Below are 21,341 nucleotides of genomic sequence, written 5' to 3'. Positions count from 1 at the left end.
AGGGGCGGGGCCGAGGGGCTGCCTCGCTCCTGGCCCCGCCCCTCGAGGCTCAGTAACCAATCGCAACGTGCCTAGAGCGAGCCAGCGCAATCGGACACGACCAATCCTATCGCGGAGCTCTCCGCGCACGCCTGCGCCTGCCCCTGCGCGGCGACAAAGATGGCGCGCGAGCTGCCGGGCTCTGTAGTTTCCTCGGGAGCCTGCGGACCCGGCGCTCCGGTTAGGCCTTAGCGCCCCGCCCCCAGCCGCTTCCGCTCTGCTCCCGCGCATGCCCACTCCGGGGAGCGGAGACGCGGAAAAGAGGCGGGACGCTATTTAAAAAAAAAAAAAAATTCACACGCACAGACACACGGACACACGGACACAAAGCCACCCTCCGCTCGGGAGGCCACCGTGGAAGGCTCCGCTCCTCCCAGGAGGCGGTGCCGCATCCCCGGGCGACGCCCGCGGGGGCTTGTGGGGCGGGCGGCTCCCCTCCCGATGGAGACTCGGGGAGGCGGGTGGGCGGGGGACTCCATGTCCCGGCATGCCCCGCGGCGGGCCCGACCGGCCGCGACTCGGGGCTCGGCCCCGGCCCTAGCTCGTCGGCGGTGTTCTGGGGCGCGCGGAGGCTGCAGTCACGGTGGGGCCCGCGGGCACGGAGGTGGGAATGAGTGAAGAGGAGCAGGGCTCCGGCACCACCACGGGCTGCGGGCTGCCCAGGTGAGCCGCTTCGAGCCGACCCCTGCCGGGCGAGAAGCGTGGCGCGGCGCGGAGGTGGTAGCGGCGCGGCCCCAGCATGCACCTGGCCCGAGGGTTGTTCCCGGCAAGCACCGGGGTAGTGGGCCGTGGTTCCCGGCATGCACCCCGGCAGTGGCCACGGCCTCCTGCTCTAAATAGTTTGGGGTTGGCCCGGTTCCCAGACTGCACTTGGGGCACTGGGCTTTGTGCTCCCGACATTCAGTGCGTTTGGTGGGTACCGGGTCCCTGGGCTGCACTGTGTGGGGACATGCACCTCCTAACTGCACTGGGGTGCAGGATCCTCCTCCTGCTTAACTGAGACAGGAACAGTGCGTTGCCCGCGTGCTCTGGGGGCCGTGGACCCGGCTTCCAGCCCGCTTCTACTCCACACTGAACCCAGCCAATGTGTGCTGTACTGCCCGGGGTCCCCTGGACCCGTGTCCCCCCATAGTGTGCCTGGGTCTGATACGACAGTGCTTGGCCGGGTGGGCGCAGAGTTGGAGGTGTGATAAGGGTCCGTGACCCCCTGCCCCCGCCTCCCCCAGTATAGAGCAAATGCTGGCAGCCAACCCGGGCAAGACCCCGATCAGCCTTCTGCAGGAGTATGGGACCAGAATAGGGAAGACGCCCGTGTACGACCTTCTCAAAGCCGAGGGCCAAGCCCACCAGCCTAATTTCACCTTCCGGGTCACCGTTGGCGACACCAGCTGCACTGGTGAGGAAGGCTTGGGCAGCCTGGCTGGGGTGTGCATCCGCAGGGCCCTGGTGGCTTTGTGTCCTGGAGTCTCTCCCCAGTCCTTTGCTCCAAGGCCAGTGAGGGAAGGAGAGATTTCAGGGGGAAAAGCCACGGACTCGTTTGGGGGAACGGGTCTTTGAGGAGGCGGGTAGGACTCCGGAGAGTTAGAGGAGCAAGCAGGACCGCCAGAGGGGTCTGGCACATTGTCGTCATCCTAGAGGAGAAAGACGGGATGAACCAAACTCTCAGCGAAGTTTCGAAGGAGTGAGTGCCTGCTGCACTGGGCTCTGTTCCAGGTGCTTGACCAAATTCCTAGTTCATCTTAAATCGCAGTCTAATCCAGGGATGTGGGGGATAGCACCTCCGAGCTGAATATGAGGGAGCCAAGGCTCGGGGTGGATGTGAGTGGTGCAAGGTCCCGGGCCTGAGAAGTGGCGGAGCGGGGCCTTGACTCCGGAGCCTGCCCTCTTTCTACTTTCCCAGACATCTCTATGTATTGAGAGAAAAGAAAGCACTTCCCAGAGGCAAGGAGAGCCGGGAAAGCGTCTCTGCCCAGGGTGTCTGAGCTCCAGAGCAGTCGTGCCTGGCGTGGCTTGATTTGGGGAGCTCTGGGGAGCAGAAGCCCTCCCTTCTAGTAATTAGCGCAGCACTTCCGGTCTTGGGCAGGGGCAGGTGGTGAGAGGGGCTTGGTTGACTCCCTCCAGCCCTGAGGAGAGAAGCTGTGGGTGCCGGCTTTTCTGTCCTCCTAGTGACCTCCAGTATCGCCCACGCCCCTCTCTCAGGTCAGGGCCCCAGCAAGAAGGCAGCCAAGCACAAGGCAGCTGAGGTGGCCCTCAAACACCTCAAAGGGGGGAGCATGCTGGAGCCGGCCCTGGAGGACAGCAGGTGAGGGAGGACCAGCCGAGGCCTCGTAGAGACCCGGCCAGGAACCCAGGCCCCTGCGCTACCTCCTCTGCCCACCTTGACCTGGCCGGACAGGGCGGGATGCTTCCAGGGCTCCCGCTGTTGTGAAGGATCCTGTGGGGGGATGTCAAGGGGCTGTGGCTGTGGTGTGGGCCCAGGCTAGGGAGGGAAAGGGGCGGAGGCTGAGGCTAGAGGGGTCGCACCCCAACACGCCTCCTCTCTCTAGCAGGTTGTCCTCCCCTCTTGCACGCTTACATTGGGGTTTGTTGCCTCCGTGGCTCTTGTGTAGGAAGAGACCGTCTTTCCCCTTGTCTCAGTCGCTTTGATCCAGTGTTTGGCAGCAAAGGATCCCAGAAGGTGGTGGTTAAGCTTCCCTGAGTCTTTGGCTCCAGTGGGAAGGGGTTTTCTTAGGGGACGGGCAGGTCAGGAGGACCTGGGTCCCCACCCTCTACTCCCCACCCCACCCCTGCCCACATGGGTGTGAATCAAAGGCCCCCTTCCCCTCGGGAAGTTCTTTTTCTCCCCTAGACTCTTCACTGCCTGAGGACATTCCAGTTTTTACTGCTGCAGCGGCTGCTACTCCTGTTCCATCTGCTGTTCCAACCAGGTATCTTGTGTTCCTGCCTGCCTGAAGGGGGGAGGTAGGGGTCCCGGCTCCTGGCCCCCCAGCCTTTGGACCCAGGCTGGTCAGGCAGGAGGAAGTCTGAGAGTAAGCAGAGGATGGAATAGTTGGGGACCAGAATTTGAAGACTTTGCCTCAGTTGGTAAGCTCTTGGGACAGGAGGTAATCCACGATTCTTAAATAGCCACAGAGAGGACATTTGGCCATGGTCAGGGGGCCTGCAGGCCCCATTTTCTCCTGAGTTGGCCACGTGATGGTCCTGTGTGTGCCTCCCATCAGGTGCCTCCAGGGACTGGATATACAGCCCCCCTCCCACTGTCCTGGCAAGGCGACGGTCCGGTGTTCCAGAAAGTCCAAATGGGCCTGGGCCCTGGAGGAGACCTCACCTGGGTGGGGAAGGGAGGAAGCAGGCTGGGTGTTTGCATGGACAGCTGCCCGCCTGGCGGGGACCAGGGAGATGGGAGCGGGGACACCGGCACAGGGCGTGGGACTCTGGGCACCGCAGAAGGGACAGCCCCATGGACTTCGGCCCGGCCCTTCCTCCTTCAGGAGCCCCCCCATGGAGGCGCAGCCCCCCGTCTCCCCTCAGCAGTCTGAGTGCAATCCTGTTGGCGCCCTGCAGGTGTGCCCCCGGCCTCCGTCGTGTGCATGCCTGTCTGTCCTTGAACCCGGGGCCGCCAGGGCAGTTGTGTGGGGCTCTTACCCGTTCGGAGGGCTTTTCCCACCCCCTTGATTCCCCTAGGGCGGGAGGGAGGGAGGGGGCCCGGGGGTCTGTCCTCACTCAGCCTCGTGCGCCCCCGTTCCTCCCTCCCAAGGAGCTGGTGGTGCAGAAGGGCTGGCGGTTGCCTGAGTACACGGTGACCCAGGAGTCCGGGCCGGCGCACCGCAAAGAGTTTACCATGACCTGTCGCGTGGAGCGTTTCATTGAGATCGGTAACTGGGCAGACGGGAGCGCGGGCAGCTCCTAGCCCCTACCCCCCTTCCTGCTGCCCAGGGCCCGGGCCGTGGCAGCGCCTGAGGGCTCTTTCCAGTGCACGTCCCGCGAGGGGGCCCCGCCCAAGGCCCTGAGCTGGGTGGAGAGCCCGGGAAGCCGAGTGCAGCAGCCTCTCCCCCACGCAGGCAGCGGCACTTCCAAAAAGCTGGCGAAGCGGAACGCGGCGGCCAAGATGCTGCTTCGGGTGCACACGGTGCCCCTGGATGCCCGGGATGGCACCGAGGCAGAGCCCGATGACGATCACTTCTCCATCGTGAGTGGCCTGTGGGGCCGGGCGGCCGCTGGGGGCCTGGGCCCGGCACGCGGATGAGCCGCCGCGGGGGCCCCTGCCCGTGCTCCTGCTTGGCCCCCGGCTCGGGGCTGCTGGGCGCGCTGGGCCGAGAGTGAGGAAGGCTGCGGGGCCCCGGCCACCGGTTAGCGGGCGGCGAGGGGGAGGCAGGCTGGCCAGGCGTTCACCCGCGGGCTTTCTCTCCGGGGCGTCGGGCGTCTGTTCCACGCCGGGTCTCAGCCCGAGGCCGCACCTTTCTCACCTGCCCACCTCGTCAGGGTGTGGGCTCCCGCCTCGATGGACTTCGGAACCGGGGCCCGGGCTGCACCTGGGATTCTCTGCGAAATTCCGTGGGAGAGAAGATCCTGTCCCTGCGCAGCTGCTCCCTGGGCGCCTTGGGTGCCCTGGGCCCTGCCTGCTGCAGTGTCCTCAGCGAGCTGTCCGAGGAGCAGGCCTTCCACGTCAGCTACCTGGATATCGGTAGGGCCGGGGAGGCGGGGGCTGGCGGGGCCTGGCCCGAGTGGGCCTGCGTGGGCCTCGGTCCTGGGGAGGCCTGGCGACCGGGTGGCGCCCCGCCCGCACTGCCCTCCGGCCCACGCGCCTCCGTCCTCTCTCCGCCCCCAGAGGAGTTGAGCCTGAGCGGGCTGTGCCAGTGCCTGGTGGAGCTGTCCACGCAGCCGGCCACCGTGTGTCACGGCTCCGCGACGACCCGGGAGGCGGCCCGTGGGGAGGCTGCTCGGCGCGCCCTGCAGTACCTCAAGATCATGGCGGGCAGCAAGTAGAGCCCCCTGGCCTCCCTGCGCACCCCGGCTCCCCCCGGCCTCCACCTCTGACACAGACTGCCTGCCTGCCGGGAGCCAGGGCCCACGGGGCCTCGCTGGCCCGAGATCCGCCCCTGTCCGGTGGCGGGTGGGAATGAGGTGGGGGTCCCCTGGAGCCCAGAATAAACCCACTGCCTCTGGGCTTCTGCCGAGTGGTTCTTCCCGGTGCAGCCCAGCGCGGGGGCGGAGGGGTTGGCACCGGCTGCCCTCCCTGGGCTTCCCCCCTTATTCCCCACGTGTCCCCTCGCTGGCCCTCCTGGTGGCCGAGGCCGGGTGCAGTGACCTCCAGGACCCCGCGGCCGTGGCCCTGCTGAGCCGCTTTGGTGGCGACAGAGGGGGCAGTGCTGCTTGCCCTGGGGACTCCCCGCCTTTCGAGCCTCACACAGACGTGCATTCAGGAGGCAGGCAGGTTTATTGGGGGGGCGGGGGGGGGGGACAGGGCACTTTTCCTCGTGAGCCCCGCGTGCAAACATATGGAGGGATGACGTCACTTGTTCCCGAAGCGCTGAGGGGCGGCCAGGCTCGAGAATGGGGAGCCGGCCCCTCCCGGCTCGGGCTCGGCCGCCCGCCGCTCCCGGAGCCCCCACCCTGCCCGGGGCGCGGGGCCTACTGCGCGGGGGGGCAGAGGCGGCGGCGAATCCCAGAGGAGCGGCCCCAGGACGCGGCCCCTAACTCCCCGCGAGGGCCCCGACGGCGGCAGCAGCGCGGCTCCAGTCCCGGCCCCGTCCACGCCGCCCGCGCCGCCTCTTACACCTGCCGGCCCCCGCCCCCCCCTCCCCGCCGGCCCGGCCCGAAGCCTGCGGTTCGACTGTTCGATGCCTAAGCCCGTCGGCGGGGCCAAGCGGCGTCGCCCGCCGCGGGCTCGCTCAGAGCCCGGCCTGGGGGCCTGCGGGGGACCCCGTCCCTCGGCGGGCGCGGAGCTCGGGGCGCGCCCTGCTCTCCCGGCTCGGGGGGCGCGGACGGGCTCGCCGGGAGGGCGGCCGCGGCGGGTGGCGGTCGCCGCTCTGAGGCGGGGCCGCTGCGTCCCCGCTCCCGAGCCGCCGGCAGCGAAGCGCTGCTGCCCCCCGGTGGCCACAGCTGTGCACTGGCGCCCGCGGCCGCTCCCCGAGGTGACGGGACCGGAGGCCGGGTCGAGCTGCGACCTTAGGGCGGGTGACGGGACCCCGCCCTTTCAGGGAAAAGCCAGGCCCTCGCGGTCGGCCGCCCGCGCCAGCGTCGCCTCCCACCCGACTCCCGCCTGGCGTCGCCGCGCCGCGCCCCGAGCGCCTGAGGCCCCGTCTGGCGACATCACGGCGCGCTCGCGGCTCCCACGGAGCTTTGGGGGGCGCAAGCCCGGCCCTTCTCTGTTCTCACCTGAGGCGCGGGGCTCCGCGGGGGGCACCCGCCTGCGCCTCGGTGCGCCGCAAACGAGGCCACTAGGCCTGTCGCCAGGAGGCGGTGACCGGTCAGCGACTCGGAGGCACAGGGCGCTGCGGGTGTGCGCCTCCCGGCCCCTGCGGTCAAGGACGAGCGGCCCGAGGGGGCTCGAGTCGCCGGGCTCAGGTCCAGCCGAGCCCCCACGCCCAGGTCGGAGGGGACGCGTCTCTCCCCGTAGCTGCAGGCCCAGGCCCGGGCCGGCTCCCCCCGACGACCGCAAGACGCTGTACCGCAGGGGCCCGGTGAGCCTGCGCTCCGGGCCCGGGAGTCACGCTTGCGCCGCACCGGCCGTGAAGCGCACCGCAGCTTTCTAGCTGAAGAAAATGTGCACACCTAGATTTTGAAATATTGCTTAAAAATGCTAACCATCACCCGAGCTTTTATTTTACTTTTTAAAGATTTTATTTCTTTATTCATGGGACCCAGAGAGAGGCCGAGACACAGGCGGAGGGAGAAGGAGGCTCCCTGGAACTGGGATCACGGCCTGTGGCGGGCGCTCAACCGCTGAGCCCCCCAGGCGTCCTACCACCTGAGCTTTTAGTGAGTTGTAATCAAAAAATTTTGGCGGGGGGGGGGAATCCCTGGGGGGCTCAGCGGTTGTGCGTCTGCCTTCGGCTCAGGGCATAACCCTGGGGTCGTGAGATCGAGTCCAGCGTCAGGCTGCCTGCAGGGAGTCTGCTTCTTCGTCTGCCCGGGTCTCAGCCTCTCTCTGGGTCTCTCATGAATAAAGAAATAAAATATTTAAAAATGTTTTTGTTTTGTTTTTTGTTTTTAAAGTAAGCCCCGGGATCCCTGGGTGGCGCAGCCGTTTGGCGCCCTGCCTTTGGCCCAGGGCGCGATCCTGGAGACACGGGATCGAGTCCCACGTCGGGCTCCCGGTGCATGGAGCCTGCTTCTCCCTCTGCCTGTGCCTCTGCCTCTCTCTCTCTCTCTGTGACTATCATAAATAAATAAAAATTAAAAAAAAAAATAAAGTAAGCCCCGCACCCACCGTGGGGCCGGAACCCAGGATCCTAAGACCAAGGGCCCCGCGCTCCACCGCCCGAGCCACCCAGCAACCTGCGGTTGTCATCGCGCTGTTGGCGGGGCCCTGCCCCAGGGGTGCTCGGGCCCAACCACCGGGCTGCGCAGTTCCTTAAAACTGACCATGAAGTTGGCAGCGGGGATTGGCTCTTCCTGTCCCGGGCCGTTTCTCTGGAGTGTGCGATGCTATGTGATGGCTTTTTACCTGCAGAATTTCCAAAATTTTCTGGAATCAAACTTCTCAAATTCAGCTGCTGCTTTATTGTCTGTAGTATTGTTGTTGTTTTTGTTTTTTTTGGTAAGATTTAGTTGTAAGTCGTCTCTACACCCGGCGTGGGGCTGGAACTCCCAGCTGGCAGATCAGCAGTTGCCCGCTCCTCTGTCGGAGCCGGCCGGCGCCCCTGGAGTAGTTTCTACTTCGTCATTTCTAGTCTTCACGGCACCTGCACTCGGAGACCCCACCTCCGGACACCAAACTCTGCTCATCTGTAAGAAGCAACTCGTTTGTCCCGGTTTTATCCCGAGACGCAGGGACCCCGTCCCATCTGCAGGCCCCACCTCCAAAGAGTTCCGCTGTTTCTCCCACAGCTGCGGCTACTTCCTCCACTGAAGTCTTGTACCTTCGATTTGTAAAAACAAAACCACACGTGCGCGCACGACGTGCGAAGGGAAGGGCAGGGGTGCGGTGCGGTGGAGAGCGAGGCCCGCGGTGCGGGTGGGGGACCCCACGGGTCTGTGGCCTGGGCGCTGGCCCACCGTTTCCCCTTGCCCCGTCTCAGTCTGGCCTGGCGGCGGCAGCAGCTCCCACCATCCCTGCAGCCCCCTGGGCCCCGGGCACAGCGCAGGGCAGATCGCCGCTGCGGCCCCACTCCCCTTGTGCCAGTTAGGGACGCCAGCCAGCCACAGAGCCCCCCGCCCCCCGTCCTGCCCGGGCTCCTCAGCCCGCTGCCTGTCCCCGCCGTGCCGGTGATCCAGGGACACTGTGAGGAGCTAGCAGTGGTCGCCACCCCTCGCCGTGGCTCCTGGCCACCACCTGTTTCCTTGTCACTCCCACCTGCTCCTGAGCAGGCTCTTCCCGCACCCCCCGGAGCCCACAATCAGAGCAGGCTTCACTTTCTGCACCCCCAGTCCCGCCCGAAACTTCCTGACAGTTGGGCTTGTTTTTTTTATCGGGAGGAAGTTGGGGTCATAACGCTGAGAGGCCGCTTGCCTGGGACCCGTACCATCCCTCATCCACATGGGGCGCCTGGGGCTGGGGGGGCTCCCAGGACGCCGAGGGCCTGCCCCCGGGGCGCAAAGATCTGAGGCCTGGTCTCTGTGCCCTCTTGGGTGTTATGTGACCTACACAAGCCACCTACCTTCTGAGGCTGTGCCTTCCCTGCATTAAAAGGAGGGACAAGACTCCTGCTCCCGTTCCTAGGAGATGGGAGAGCGGGAAGGGCGCACGCGAGAGCCCGGGGAGCTCCGAAAGGGTGGCCAACGGGACGTGCAGCGGAGGGTACCGAGGCACGAGACGGGACAGTGGTTCTCCTGATAGTTTAATGTTATATTTGCAGCATAAATAAGGCACAATATATGTCAGGGCGGGGGAGCGGGAGAAGGCCTGGCTGGGGGGGACTGCGGGGGTAAGGGGGTTAAGGGGAGGGGAGCCGGAGCGTCGCGGGGAGGACCGTGAGAGCCTGCTCTCAGGGATCGTGCAAGGAAAGGGACGAGACGCTCTGGGAGCAAAACAGCCTGTAGCACCACAGCCTCCCGCACGGGGACCGGGCCCAGAGCCGGGCTCCTGTGCGACGGAGACGTGTCGCTACCTGTCCAGGATACATGGATGAAGAGAGCGAATCAGAGGTGCGCGCTGCTTGCTTCCAACACATACTATGTCCGGAGGCGACAGCCTCCGCTGTTGGGGCTGGAGGCTCATCTCCCTGCCAGAGAGGGGGTGCGGGGGAGGGGGTGCACGCACGGGACAGCAGGGGCTCCAGCCAGTCCTTCCTGCAACAGAGTGTGGAGTGACCCGTCTACAAGGGGACAGGGGACAATTCCCGTCCAGACCAAGGCAGAACAGGTTTCAGGAAGAAGTAGAAGGAAGACAAACAGATTCTGAGATGAATGACGCGGTTGTTGTTCTAATGGGGGTGGAGGGAGGGACCGGGGAAAGGGAACGATGTGTTCGCGCTAAGGCAGAGGATGGTACTGAAATATTCCGACGCCAGCAAGGATGTCCCGGCTTGCCCCTAAGGCCGCGGGCCCCATGCCCGAGTGTGCCTTAGGATCCCGCGGGGTGCTTGTTAGAGCCCAGCCCGAGTTTCCGATTTAACAGGTCTGTGCTGGGGCCCAAATGTGTGCATTTGTAAGAAGCTCCCAGATGCTGGTGCTGCTGTGCTGCTGGTCCTGGACCACATCCCGAGGCCCACCACCCTGAGGGAAAGTCAGCGGAACCAGTGCTCACAGCCATTTCTTACGGTGAGAATGTCACCCACCGGTAGCTGCGGCTGGCGAGCAGCTCTGGGCTACCGGCCCCCCGCCCCGTTGCAAGAAGAAAATGAACCCCAGCAGCCACCACACAAGCCTGCATCTACAAGAGACGTAGCTGCCCTTCCCTGCCCTACTCTCCCCAGCCTGTTCTCAATCTGGGTAGCACTTTACCCCAAAGAGAGACGAATGAACCGGTAACAGAGGCTGGGAATGGTGGCCAGCAGCCTATGCCCATTCCTGCTGGGTCACCACTCTGGGGTGGGTGGGTGGCTGGGGGGACTTCTGTCTGTGTGTACATGCGTGTGTGCAAACACAAACAGAGGAATATCAGTTCTATAGTAGGAGGGGGATGATTAGGGTTGTGAGAGGCTGAAGTAGGATGGGGATCCTCTAATCTGCCTTAGGACCCTCACCTGTCCGGTTCCTCCCTCCGCCCCTGTCAAACAAAAGTCTAAAGAAAGCAGAAAGAGCATATCAACAAAGGCATATGTGATATAACTAGGAGGACTGGCTTCTAAACGGACTGGTTATGAAATTAAAGAAAAAAAAAGAATACATTTCCTTCCTGTGTATACAATGTACAATATTAATGAAAAATAATGATTTGGGGATGGGAAGGAAGTCACGAAAGAAAGAGGGCGCTTCTGGGGGAAAGGCTGTCTCAGGGTTAGCACCTTTAAAGGAGCCTCTCAGTGTGGAGCAGGGGAGCCTTGGAAACCCGAGGAGGACTATTTTGGTGTTGGCTTGGTGGTTCAGGGTGTAGACGGGGCATGGTTGTGGCTAAGGACCCTGTCGACCAGGATGGGTGGTGCTGGAGGGCAGTGAATCAGGACAGGCGCCAAGAACACAGGACGGGCCCAGGGAAGGCGGCCGTGGCATGGGCTTCAGTTAGGCCATCTCCTTGTCACCACTGCCGAGCGTGTATGGTCTAGTGCTTAGAGCCAAGGACCGGAGCGGAGGCTGAGGGAAGCCAGATTTGGGGTGTCCAGCCAGCAGGGGAAGGGTTAGCAAGGAGGGCCTACTTCTAGTTTTCTCTAGCAGCGAGGGAAGCGTCCTCAGACTTTCCAACTCCGAGCGAGCTTTCTTTCCAAGGAAGGAAGCCTGCAGGGCCAAAGACCCGGCCCGGTGCCTTTGTCAGGGCCTTGGTTACGTCCCAGCTGGGTCTCTGGAGCGAGGTGGGAGGCCTGCAGTCTTGCGTTCCCGCAGCAGAGTCCCAAGGCTTCCATAATCCCAGCTCCTCTCAGAATCTTCCCTTAGGCCCCTAGGAGGGGCAGGGCCATTAAGAAGGGCTAGGTGACCGCCCTCAATGTTTGGTTCTGGTCCCCATGAGCCCGGAAGCAAAGGGCAGGGGAGAGTGGCCCCAAGGCCAGCAGCAGTAACAAGGTAAGACGTCCCCCAACTCGCAGGACACGCAACTGCTGTGCCTTCTCAGTGCGGCGCGCAACCACCTAAAGAGCTCTCTGGGGGTGCTGTCCCGCCCCCTCCTACTGCTGTGTTAGGTTCTGGGAACACCCCCCACTGAGGGCCCCAGTGAGAACTTCCTGATGAAAACGGAATAGGGACTCAAGAGAATGAGACATGGGGACTAAGAAACTAAACAGGAACCTCTAACTAGGTTAGCCACCCTACACGGGGACAGACAGGTGGGGCTCACTTCTTCCGGGGCCCCGCGGAGAGGCAGGGCGTGTGTGCAGTGACAGATGGGTTCTTAACTTGAAAAACACCTGACTACAGGGGGAAGAAAAATAGTCAAGGGTCTCACGAAGGCTCCTTGGGAGCCATAAACTCAGTCAAGCTTTAGGGCAAGGCTGCTGGTGGGAAATCAAGAAGATAAAAAATGAAACACAACTAAAGCAGAAGAGAGTCCCAGGGCGCCGCCTTCCAAAGGAAAAGTCCTGAGTACGAGTTACGGCTGGGCGCTGTTAAAGGCAAACGGAGTCCCTGGAGGTGGGAACTGGCATCCTGACCATCTGCTGTGCCATTTGCTAGACTGAGTCACCTCAGGGGCTGTTGCTGTTGGGTCCCGGGTGGTAGAGGATGAGAGAACCATGTTTTCTCTCCCCTCCCGTCACCAGGTGCGTCTTGTTCAGCACGGGCGCGGAGAAGCAGGACGGGAAGTGGGAAAACAAACTGCAATAGAACGTGTCCTCTGACTGGCTCACCGGCGCGTCCACTCTGAGAAGATGGGGCTCCTGGAGCTTAGCACACCTCCTCATTCCCCCAGGACAGCCAACTTTGGAAGACAAGCTAAGAAAGGAAGCTGGCAGTTATCCTGTGTGTGTGTTTGAGATGGACGTAGGAGAGAGGGAGAGGACATGCCTGGCCTGGGCAGATGGCAGAAGGTGGCTCGGGGACAATTGCAAGGGAGTCACACTGACAGGCTATTAAAGCTGACCTACCTATCCACAGGCCTCTGGCTTTGGACGGCTTCCCACGGCCCTGGGAGAAACTGCGTAGTTCAGAGCCAAAGGAAGGTAAGAAGTCCTAATGGGGGAGAAAGAGGGACAAGAGGGATGACTTCCTCCCCCTGTAACCTAACTCCTCAAAGTAAGAATGGCTGAGGGCAGCAGTCCCCAATTTCCCAGGCAGGCCAGACCTTCACCAAGCAAGGCTCTTCTCCTGAGATCGGTACTGCACCTCCTCTTTCTTGCCTCTTCCCATCCTACCTCACCCTCAAGCAAACCAACTCGGGACCCCTGGCTCTGATGCCTCCGAGTCCTGGGGCTGGCACTCTGGGGACGCATGGCACCTAGGGGCAGGGGGCAGAGCACCCCAGCAGCCAGCCTAGAAGCCTGGTGAATGAGAGGAAGGAGGTCTGGGGACAGGGACACTTGTGAATCAAAGACCCTAGCCCAGAGGAGAAGACAGCTGTGTGAGTCTGGGAGATGGGCGAAGGGCAAGGGAGTGCAAGAATGCTGCACACAGCAGCTCCGGAGGGCTACATCTGAAGAGAGACAGAGACGGTGACCCCCGCGACCCCGACAGGGGAACAAAGAGGGAGCGACAGAAGCGGACAGATTACCACAAGGTGTATGTATGCTTTGGCCAATAAACTCCTGTAAGACATAAAGAATCAATCCAGTAACCTGACAGAAAGAGCTTCAGACTCTACTGGTCCTGCCTGCCCTACTGACCCTGTGGGAGGGGGGCTGGGGCGGCGGGGGGCGGGGGGGGGGGGGGACCCGCCAGCCACACCTGGGCGCTTTCCCTTCGCATCACGAGCAGCTAGTAAGGCCACAAGATGATCTCGCCAAGGCTCAGCGGCAGGTGGAAAAGGCCCCACCAGTAGACTGAGAAAACTCAAGACACAAAGTGAAGTACCCAAAGCTCTGGAAATTGCTGAAAAAGGACCAGAATTCTTGGGGTTTTGCTTCTTTCTTTCTGTTTTTTGTTGTTGTTATTTTTTTGTTTTTGTTTTTGGTGGCAGCTAGGGAGAAGGACTAAAGTTTATGGAAGAGCTGGAAAATACTGCTAATTCATACAACAAAGGTATCTTTACATTCATCATAGGTGAATGTTTGAACTAGACTTCAGGAAGGGGGTAAAGGGATAAAATAAGCAGCTAATGGGAGACAAAGCCCTAAGCCCCTTAGGTGGCTGGGGCAGGCAAGTGGATGACCTGCCATCAACACTAGCCTCCCTTTACCTAGCAGGCAGTGGCGTGCTGCTAAGGAACAGGAAGGTAACAGCCACGGCTTAGCGGGAAGACAGGGAACTGAGAAACCGAAACCTAGAAGTGCAAGGGTTAGTGTTCAAAGAGACAGGTACACATGCATGGGCAGGGGTGATTGTTCGGACCATCTGGAAAGGCCTTTGGCTGTGGGTACATCAGAAACTGCCCCCTTTAGGGGATGATCTATGTGGCTCTGGGGCTGGGAGGCTCTTAGTACGGGTGTCAATGTACTTGACCATGTGGCTGAAAAGCCCCACATCTGTCCATTCCTCACAACACACAATTTCCCCCCCCCATATTGCCATGTCCAAGGCAGATGGGAGGCGATAAGATGGCGTCTTTCTTGGCTCTCGGGCGGGCGAGCTCTGGCTGGGGACCTTTCCACCAGGGGAGGCATCATCTGCCCGCAGACTGGGACTGTGGGGTCATGATCACATGCGACTGTATCGGCATGCTCAGTTCTGTCCTTTGGCTGGCCATCTGAGTGAGGACCGAGGTGGCCACAGCTTCAGCTGCAGAGCGAACACTGAGGCCATTGCTAGGGGCTGTTGCTGAGCTGTGCTGAATCACAGGGGCTGGAGAACCCGTCGGCTCTGAGCTTTCCTTGGGGCTTTCTGCCAGGAAGGAAGGCAAAGAGCAGAGAGCAAATGGTTACAAAATAGACTGGGGAAACAAGCAGACCACACTGAGCCATAATTCTAAAGGAGCCCAAAGGAAAAGGAAGCCCATCATTTTTGGGGGGAAAACTTCCTAGAACCTTAGCTTCTAAGCCATGAAGGGGCTAAGAAATGGAAGTTGTGAGAAGGGACGCCAAGAACCAGGCCCAAATTAATTTATCTGAGTAAAGTAACCCACTTAGCACGTTAATTACACCGTCTGGCTTCTACATCTTTGAACAGTTCATTACCCCTACTGGCACATTCTCCTTTTTTTCATGTCTTGAAAGGTGATTTAAAATAGATCTTTTTTTTTTTTTTTCTTAAAGCTATCTTCTCTGATTAATTCCCACAAGAATTGAATCATTCCATCATTTTTTATGTTCCTTTAGTATGCACTTGCACCACAGGTAAACCTGATAAATACCAAGCTACCCTCAAATGAGGGTATGAATGACCAGTTCTTGGCCCAGGTTCAGTTAATACAACAGAGAGGCCTGCTAGATCCTCCTGTCATTTAGCTAAGCATTAATGACTGCAAACATTTCTTATGGGCTACGCCACTCCGGCTAAAGTGATGATAACATTTTACTGATAAACACAAATATCTGAGCTGCATACAAAGGTGACTCTATGTTGCTCTGTAGTCAGGTTTTATGAAACATCGCATAGCCTCTACAGCTGCTTCAGCGGAGGTGTGTGGACTAAATAAGAGCCAGTGACCAATGGTTGCATTTTGATTCACTCCTGATGAATGTCTGAGTGTTCCTTCAGGATTCAGAAATCATCTCCTCTGTGAAGCCTTCTTTATTATGCTCATGAAATTAACTGTCTCACTGTTGTGCTTTCAGAGCACACATTCACTTATTCATCATTCTACTGAGCATCTTCCATGTGCCAGCACTGCGGTATAAGATGAATAAACCGGGAGCCCTGTCCTCAGGAAGCTCCCACTCCAGGGGCTCTTTGACTGGCTATCTGTGCTTACCTTATTCACAGACTGACAGGTTTATCTCCTCGTAAGTCTGAGTCTCTCAGAGGTACAATGTGTCATTGACCTGCATCAAATACCCGCCACAGCCTCTACACCACACAGCAGGAACCAAATACATCTTTGCTATAACAAATAAGTAGTGTAATGGATTGACTGCCCCTCAAAAGTTCTTGAAAGGACTGAGCAGAAAACTTACTGTATATAGACTTCATGCTGATGAATACTCAGTCCTTGCCTTCCTTACCCCATCAAAAGGAGCTGAAATGTCGATCACTAAACTTCTGGAAACACTTTCTTATCCTGGTTTCCAGAATGCTACACTCACTACTCAGCTAATTTTCCTCCTGCCTTCTTGGTGGCTCTCTGGCTCCTTTGTGGGTTTCTTCTCCTTTCTCTGACCTCAAAATGCTGGAGTACCCCAGAGCTTGGTCCTCGACTGCTTCTTTCTTTCTGTCTGTGTTCTTTCAATAATGAAACCATTTCATCTGGTTTTGCGGCTTTAAAAACTAATGACAGGCTGCTGACTCCCAAAGTTGTATCTTCAGCCTTTCCTCTCAACGGTGGGACTATATAACCAGCCTCCACGTGACACCTCACCTGTAAGCCTAGCAGGTTTCCTAGGTTCAGCTTGTCCAAATCTGAGCTGCAGATACACCTCCTAATCCATTTGCTTCTATACTTTCCTCTACTTCAACTAATGGCAACTCCGCTCTTGCAGTTGTTCAGGCCAAAAACTTTGGTGTGACTTTTGATTCTTTTCTTATATACCACCCCATCTGGCCCGTCATCAAGCCCTGTCACTCTACTTCCACTGAATTCGACGCCTTCTCACCACGTTCACTACTACCACCCTGGTCCGAGGCTCCACCACTTCTTGCTCACATGACTGCAACAGCCTCCTAAATGGACTGCTTGCTTCTGCTGGTGCACTCCTGCACTCTCTAACAGAGTGATTCTGTTCAAATATAATCAGACCAGTCATGTCAGTCTTCTTCTAAAAACCTTCTAATGGTCCCTCACATAGAGTAAAAGCCGAGGTCCTCACCATGACTGATGGTACCCTATATAAAAATGTTCCCATTAGCTTCCTTACTTCATCTCCAATTATTCTCCATCCCTGGTTCTATTTAATCCAGTCACACTAGCTAGCCTCCTTGATGTTCCTAGAATGTGCCAGGCGCAATCCCACTTTGGGTCTTTGCATTTCCTATTCTTCCCGTTGGCAGTACTTTTCTCCCATATAAATGTATAGCCAGCTCCTTCACTTCTTTAAGGTCTTTATTCAAAAGCCACCTCATCTAAAATTTCAACCCTGCTGCCAACATTTCATATTCTCCTTATTTTATTTTTCCTCCAAGCATTTACTCTTATCTAACATACCATATATTGTACCTATTTATTTTGCTTATTATCTGTCTCACCTACTAAAATATAAGCCCCTCAAGGGCAGGGATTTTAATCTAATCTATTTGGTTTTCTATTATATCCTCAGCATATAAAACAGTGTCTGGCACAGAAGAGGCTCAATCAGTATCTGCTTATGAATGCATGTATCCTGAAGTACATATTAAAATTAAAATTTAAATAGAAGATGTTTAAAATGAGTGATGTGGTTACTCTTTTTCTATGGGAACACATCTTCGAAATAATAAGGACAGTTAGTGGAAAAATAATTCAATATATCAACGTTTGATAGCCAAAATTTCTAGGAATTTATTAAATTTGTAAAGGAAAATGATTCATTAGCTTTCACTGCCCATAAGCAAATTATTCACAGTCATTTTAATTTCAGGATTGTGCTTGTCCTGAGCACGACTCTACGACCATCTTTTTCTAGCACTATTTTATGTGTGCACATAGGTTACAAACTAAAACCACCACTGGCTCATCATAAGAAAGATAAATATTTCACAAAGGTTAACAAATGCCAACGTATCATCTGTTGTTTATATTCTCTTGAGGCCAAGATAGTGTCTTTGGAATAAGAAAGATCTAGATGTGAATCTTGGCTCTGCCACTCCACCAACTGTGTAACTTCAGGTACATGACTATTCTGAGTGGTTTTTTTGTGTATAAATGGAGGCAATATCTATTTCATGAAAGAACTCGGCAGATGGTATAGTGCTTAACACAAAGTAGGCACCCGATAAATATTGCTACCCTGTATCTCCAACTATGATAGATAATTAGGATAACTCTATATGGTTTTGAAAACAAAATTATTTTGTAGGACTGGCTGTTCCCGAAAGGTTGCTCACTCATCAGTCTGGACTCCCCACACCATTCAGAATGGGATTATAAAATTATCAACAGTTGAGACACTCATACATGCAATTTATTGACTGACTAAGCTTGCTTAGGTTGTGAGCCACTCACCTAAATAGCCTTGGGTCTTTTTCTGTAGTGCAGTAACTGGGCAGTCTTTATGAGCTAACAGTAGCTGTTTCAACTGAGCCACCTCATTGCGTAGCAACGTGACTTCGTTCTGAAGAGAGAGGGGAAAAGAAGAGCATCAAGAAAATGCATCCTCCACCCATGAGCCCCCAGTAGCTGTTCCCACAGTGAGGACAGAATGCTGCCTGGATTTTCTCCCCTGAATCTGGGAGATGCCTGATCTCACAAGGCTTCAGACAGCTCAGGGCCAGTATAGTCATGAATTCAGTGACAGGAGCTGCTTACACTGAAAAGTAGGGATTTTTTTTTTTTTTTAAGATTTTATTTATTCATGAGACAGAGAGAGAGACAGAGAAGGAGAGGCAGAGATACAGGCAGAGGGAGAAGCAGGGTCCATGCAGGGAGCCGGATGTGGGACTTGATCCCAGAGCCCCAGGATCAGGCCCTGGGCTGAAGGCGGTGCTAAACCGCTGAGCCACTCGGGCTGCCCAAATGTAGGGATTTATAATAGAAACATTACTCCTATTTAGGATAAAATAACCATACCAAAATTAATAATGCATATGTCCTTTGACTAAGAAAGCTTACTTCCAGAAATCTATTTAATAAAACTACCTACTCAAGTGCATACAATGTTAACTACGGCATTGCTGTTCTGGCAAAAAATTAAAAACATTGTAAAAATCTGTACCTTATAATACAACCACACTATACAATGTACTACCATACAGCTATTTTTTAAAAAATGAAGTAAATCCTTTATACACATGGTCAGATTTCCAGGAAATATGATCAACCTATTTATGTTAAAACAAACACACAGTCCCTCCCTGACTAGTCCATAAAAATTATAAGTGAAAAAAATTTTGCAAATACATATACGTCTGGTAGGTATACACCAAACGTATCCATAGGAAAGAGTAAGATTGGAAAAGACATACTGAAGAGGAACTTTGTTTTTGTTCTATACATTTGTGTGTGCATGTAACTATACACATGTTATATACAGAAATATATTCATATATACCTTTGCAATGAAATATTTTAATACGTAATCAAAAGAAGGGAAAATAACATTCAAAAAATATCTGGATTATAAGTTTTCTATTTGTGCTCATGGGGTTTTTTCTTTTTTTTTTATTAAGCTGCATTATCTGGGGCAAATACATTTCCCTTTAGGTGTTCCATGACCCCAGTCAGATTCTACTGATGACCTAAAAGAGTACCCTGGAGCGATGAATCTAATTCCTTCCATCCAAATGGGTCTGTGGATGATTCAGACTCTAGCAGCAGGTTTGGGAGTAGATGGTGAGTGTCTTTTCCAACCCCTGGGGAAAAGACATCAATTTCGACTGTTATGAGTTTCTTTCTGCATTCCTCCTGGTACATCTTCTGGATCTGTCCTAAAGAATTACCCATCTTCTATTATTATATTGTTTCACTTTTTTTCTGATTCATTCTCTCTTTCCAGGTTCATCAATCCCAATAATCACCCAGGACCCACTCACACTCAGCTGAATGTTCTGAGAAGTGAGTTCCTCTGCCTTCTTCTCTAGGGAGGACACCCAGAGCTTCCGCTTTTGACGGCAGCGGGAGGCTGCAGCCCGGTTACGCTCCAGAAAACGCTGCCGCCGTTCATCAGGATCTTCATCCACTGTGCGTCGCCTTCTCCCTCCAGTGCTAGGAGTGGGCTGGGCTGGTGAGACCTGGGGTTCAGGAAGAAAAAGGGGTTACCTTAAGGGAACTTTCCAAATTAAACCTGATGTCAGTTAGGTTAGTAAGCTCTGTTAAAGATCTGGTAAAGATGTACCAGTCTCTGCAACCAGAGCAAGTCTCATCACTATGCCCCTGAGTTTCTTTTCTGTCTACCTCCCATCTCCTTCCAGTCTTCTCAGCCCCATACTAAGACAAGCTGCAACTCAGGTAGGAACTGATTATTTCTGAGACAGGTAGGGCAAGATGAAATGAGCATCACTTTTTGTTTCTTAACAAAAGGGAATCTTGTCAGTGGAGAAATCATAATGAGGGCTGGGTGTCAGGGGAACTTTTAAGGAGACTAGAATAAAAATATTTGAGATTCACTGATCTGGAAAACAATATACACAAACAACTGAATGCTACAAGTTTCAGAAAATGAGAAAAGATTTTACTACCACTGAAATACTGGCTATCACAGAAATACTCTGCTATCACAGAGAGATATGGATTAGTACATCCTTATTTTTTTTTTTAATTTTTATTTATTTATGATAGTCACACAGAGAGAGAGAGAGAGGCAGAGACACAGGCAGAGGAAGAAGCAGGCTCCATGCACCGGGAGCCCGACGTAGGATTCGATCCCAGGTCTCCAGGATCGCGCCCTGGGCCAAAGGCAGGCGCCAAACCGCTGCGCCACCCAGGGATCCCTACATCCTTATTTATATCAGCAATCACCCTCTCCACCTTGTTTGTTCTGTTGGTTTTTATTTATTTGTTTGTTGTTTATTTTTAATATTCTGTTGGTTTTTAAACAAAAAACCATTTTTAATCCCTTTATAATTGATGATATAAAACTGCCTTTAGTCTTTAAACTTGAGGCTGATGTTCTCTGTCACTAAAGTACTTCTGGATCATCCTCCCTTTCTATTAGCTGGTATGTGTTCAGAGAAGACAGACCAACTTTATAATAGCAGCCAAACTTAAAATGCAGAAAGGTCAGTCATCTGTATAAAAGAAACTATATAATGTAAAACAATGCCAAAAATAAATTCTTCCTGGATCTGTTGTTATCAGAGAATATCTGTATTAGTAGTTTCCAAGTGCCAAAGCTCACATCAGTTGCATGAGAATAAGCATAAGCTTATAAAAAACAATCTTATACTCTACTTTAGGCCCTACTAATTTATGTTCTCCATTAATACAGATAATCAGGGCAGCCCGGGTGGCTCAGTGGTTTAGCGTTGCCTTCAGCCCGGGGCCTGATCCTAGAGACCCGGGATTGAGTTCCACATCGGGCTCCCTGCCTGGAGCCTGCTTTTCCCTCTGCCTCTGTCTTTGCCTCTCTCTCTGTGTGTCTGTCTCTCATGAATGAATAAATAAAATCTTAAAAAAAATACAGATAATCAAGAGATAATTTTATTTATTTACATTAATATTCTCTCTCCCAAAAGAATAAAATGAAGAAGAAATTTAAAACTCAATTTAATGAGCTGGAGGCCCTGGGTCATTGCTTCTTACTGTACCACGGGAAGTTCATACTAATTCTTCTGAGATTTTCAATTTCCTCTTTGTCCTGAGCTCAATGGAGCACATGTAAAGACCAGTGCTTTACGGGAATGGGGAAGGAAAACAGTAGGTTCCTATTCTCTCACAGTAACTCAGTAGCTTATGCAGGGAATAGAGGCGAAAGAGCACCAAGAGAAAGAAGGGAAGAATGAGAAAGGAATCAGCAGTGACTAAAAAGGAAGTCATGTCATTTTCTTAAGAGGGACAGCAGTACAACACAGACAAGGTGGCTACTGCTTCACCATCTCCAGGGACTGGCACCGGAAGGGGTTATAGGAGGGAGGGCAAGCTTAGCTTGCAACAAGAAAACTCAAATGAAGGCCTTTTTTGTTGGCCAAGCTTTAAGGCAGCATATGGCCACTAAATGTTAGGACATGTGGTGGTA

General features: G+C 55.2%; 2 protein-coding genes and 1 long non-coding RNA gene across 14 annotated transcripts in view; 2 read left to right on the top strand and 1 right to left on the bottom strand.

Moving 5' to 3' along the window:
- The first annotated feature begins 495 nt into the window (after window positions 1–495).
- TARBP2 (TARBP2 subunit of RISC loading complex) lies at window positions 496–5,206 on the top strand. Of its 2 annotated transcripts, none has more exons than XM_049102959.1 (9): window positions 496–702; window positions 1,266–1,435; window positions 2,239–2,341; window positions 2,871–2,966; window positions 3,531–3,603; window positions 3,797–3,914; window positions 4,101–4,228; window positions 4,522–4,723; window positions 4,868–5,206. In XM_049102959.1, exons 1-9 carry the CDS (start codon window positions 650–652, stop codon window positions 5,023–5,025), a joined length of 1,101 nt encoding a protein of 366 aa, XP_048958916.1. In that variant the 5' UTR covers window positions 496–649; the 3' UTR covers window positions 5,026–5,206. The 2 variants fall into 2 exon arrangements, with proteins under 2 accessions (XP_048958916.1, XP_048958915.1); XM_049102958.1 differs by lacking the exon at window positions 496–702 and adding an exon at window positions 796–951.
- A 1,652-nt stretch (window positions 5,207–6,858) lies between these two features.
- LOC112667176 (cyclic AMP-dependent transcription factor ATF-7) overlaps window positions 6,859–21,341 on the bottom strand; it is a 96,656-nt gene continuing 82,173 nt past the window's right edge. For 10 of the 11 annotated variants that reach the window (XM_035707081.2, XM_035707082.2, XM_035707084.2 and 7 more), the window contains 3 exons: window positions 19,201–19,398; window positions 17,675–17,783; window positions 13,747–14,262 (listed from right to left, as the gene is read on the bottom strand). In XM_035707081.2, the coding sequence (XP_035562974.1) occupies window positions 14,045–14,262; window positions 17,675–17,783; window positions 19,201–19,398 (525 nt within the window). In that variant the 3' untranslated portion in view covers window positions 13,747–14,044. Of the gene's footprint in view, window positions 7,990–13,746; window positions 14,263–17,674; window positions 17,784–19,200; window positions 19,399–21,341 lie in introns of those variants that run through there. The other variant, XM_049102915.1, reaches the window with a different exon arrangement.
- Window positions 17,777–19,300, top strand: LOC118352499 (uncharacterized). The gene is made up of 3 exons (XR_004809702.2): window positions 17,777–17,985; window positions 18,838–19,000; window positions 19,164–19,300. It is a non-coding gene; the product is annotated as an uncharacterized LOC118352499 (long non-coding RNA).

The sequence above is a fragment of the Canis lupus genome, chromosome 27 (assembly GCF_003254725.2).
Source record: "Canis lupus dingo isolate Sandy chromosome 27, ASM325472v2, whole genome shotgun sequence".
Classification (NCBI taxonomy): Eukaryota; Metazoa; Chordata; class Mammalia; order Carnivora; family Canidae; genus Canis; species Canis lupus.
The sequence above is the reverse complement of the archived record's forward strand: the minus strand, read 5'-3'. Positions and strand labels throughout refer to the sequence as shown.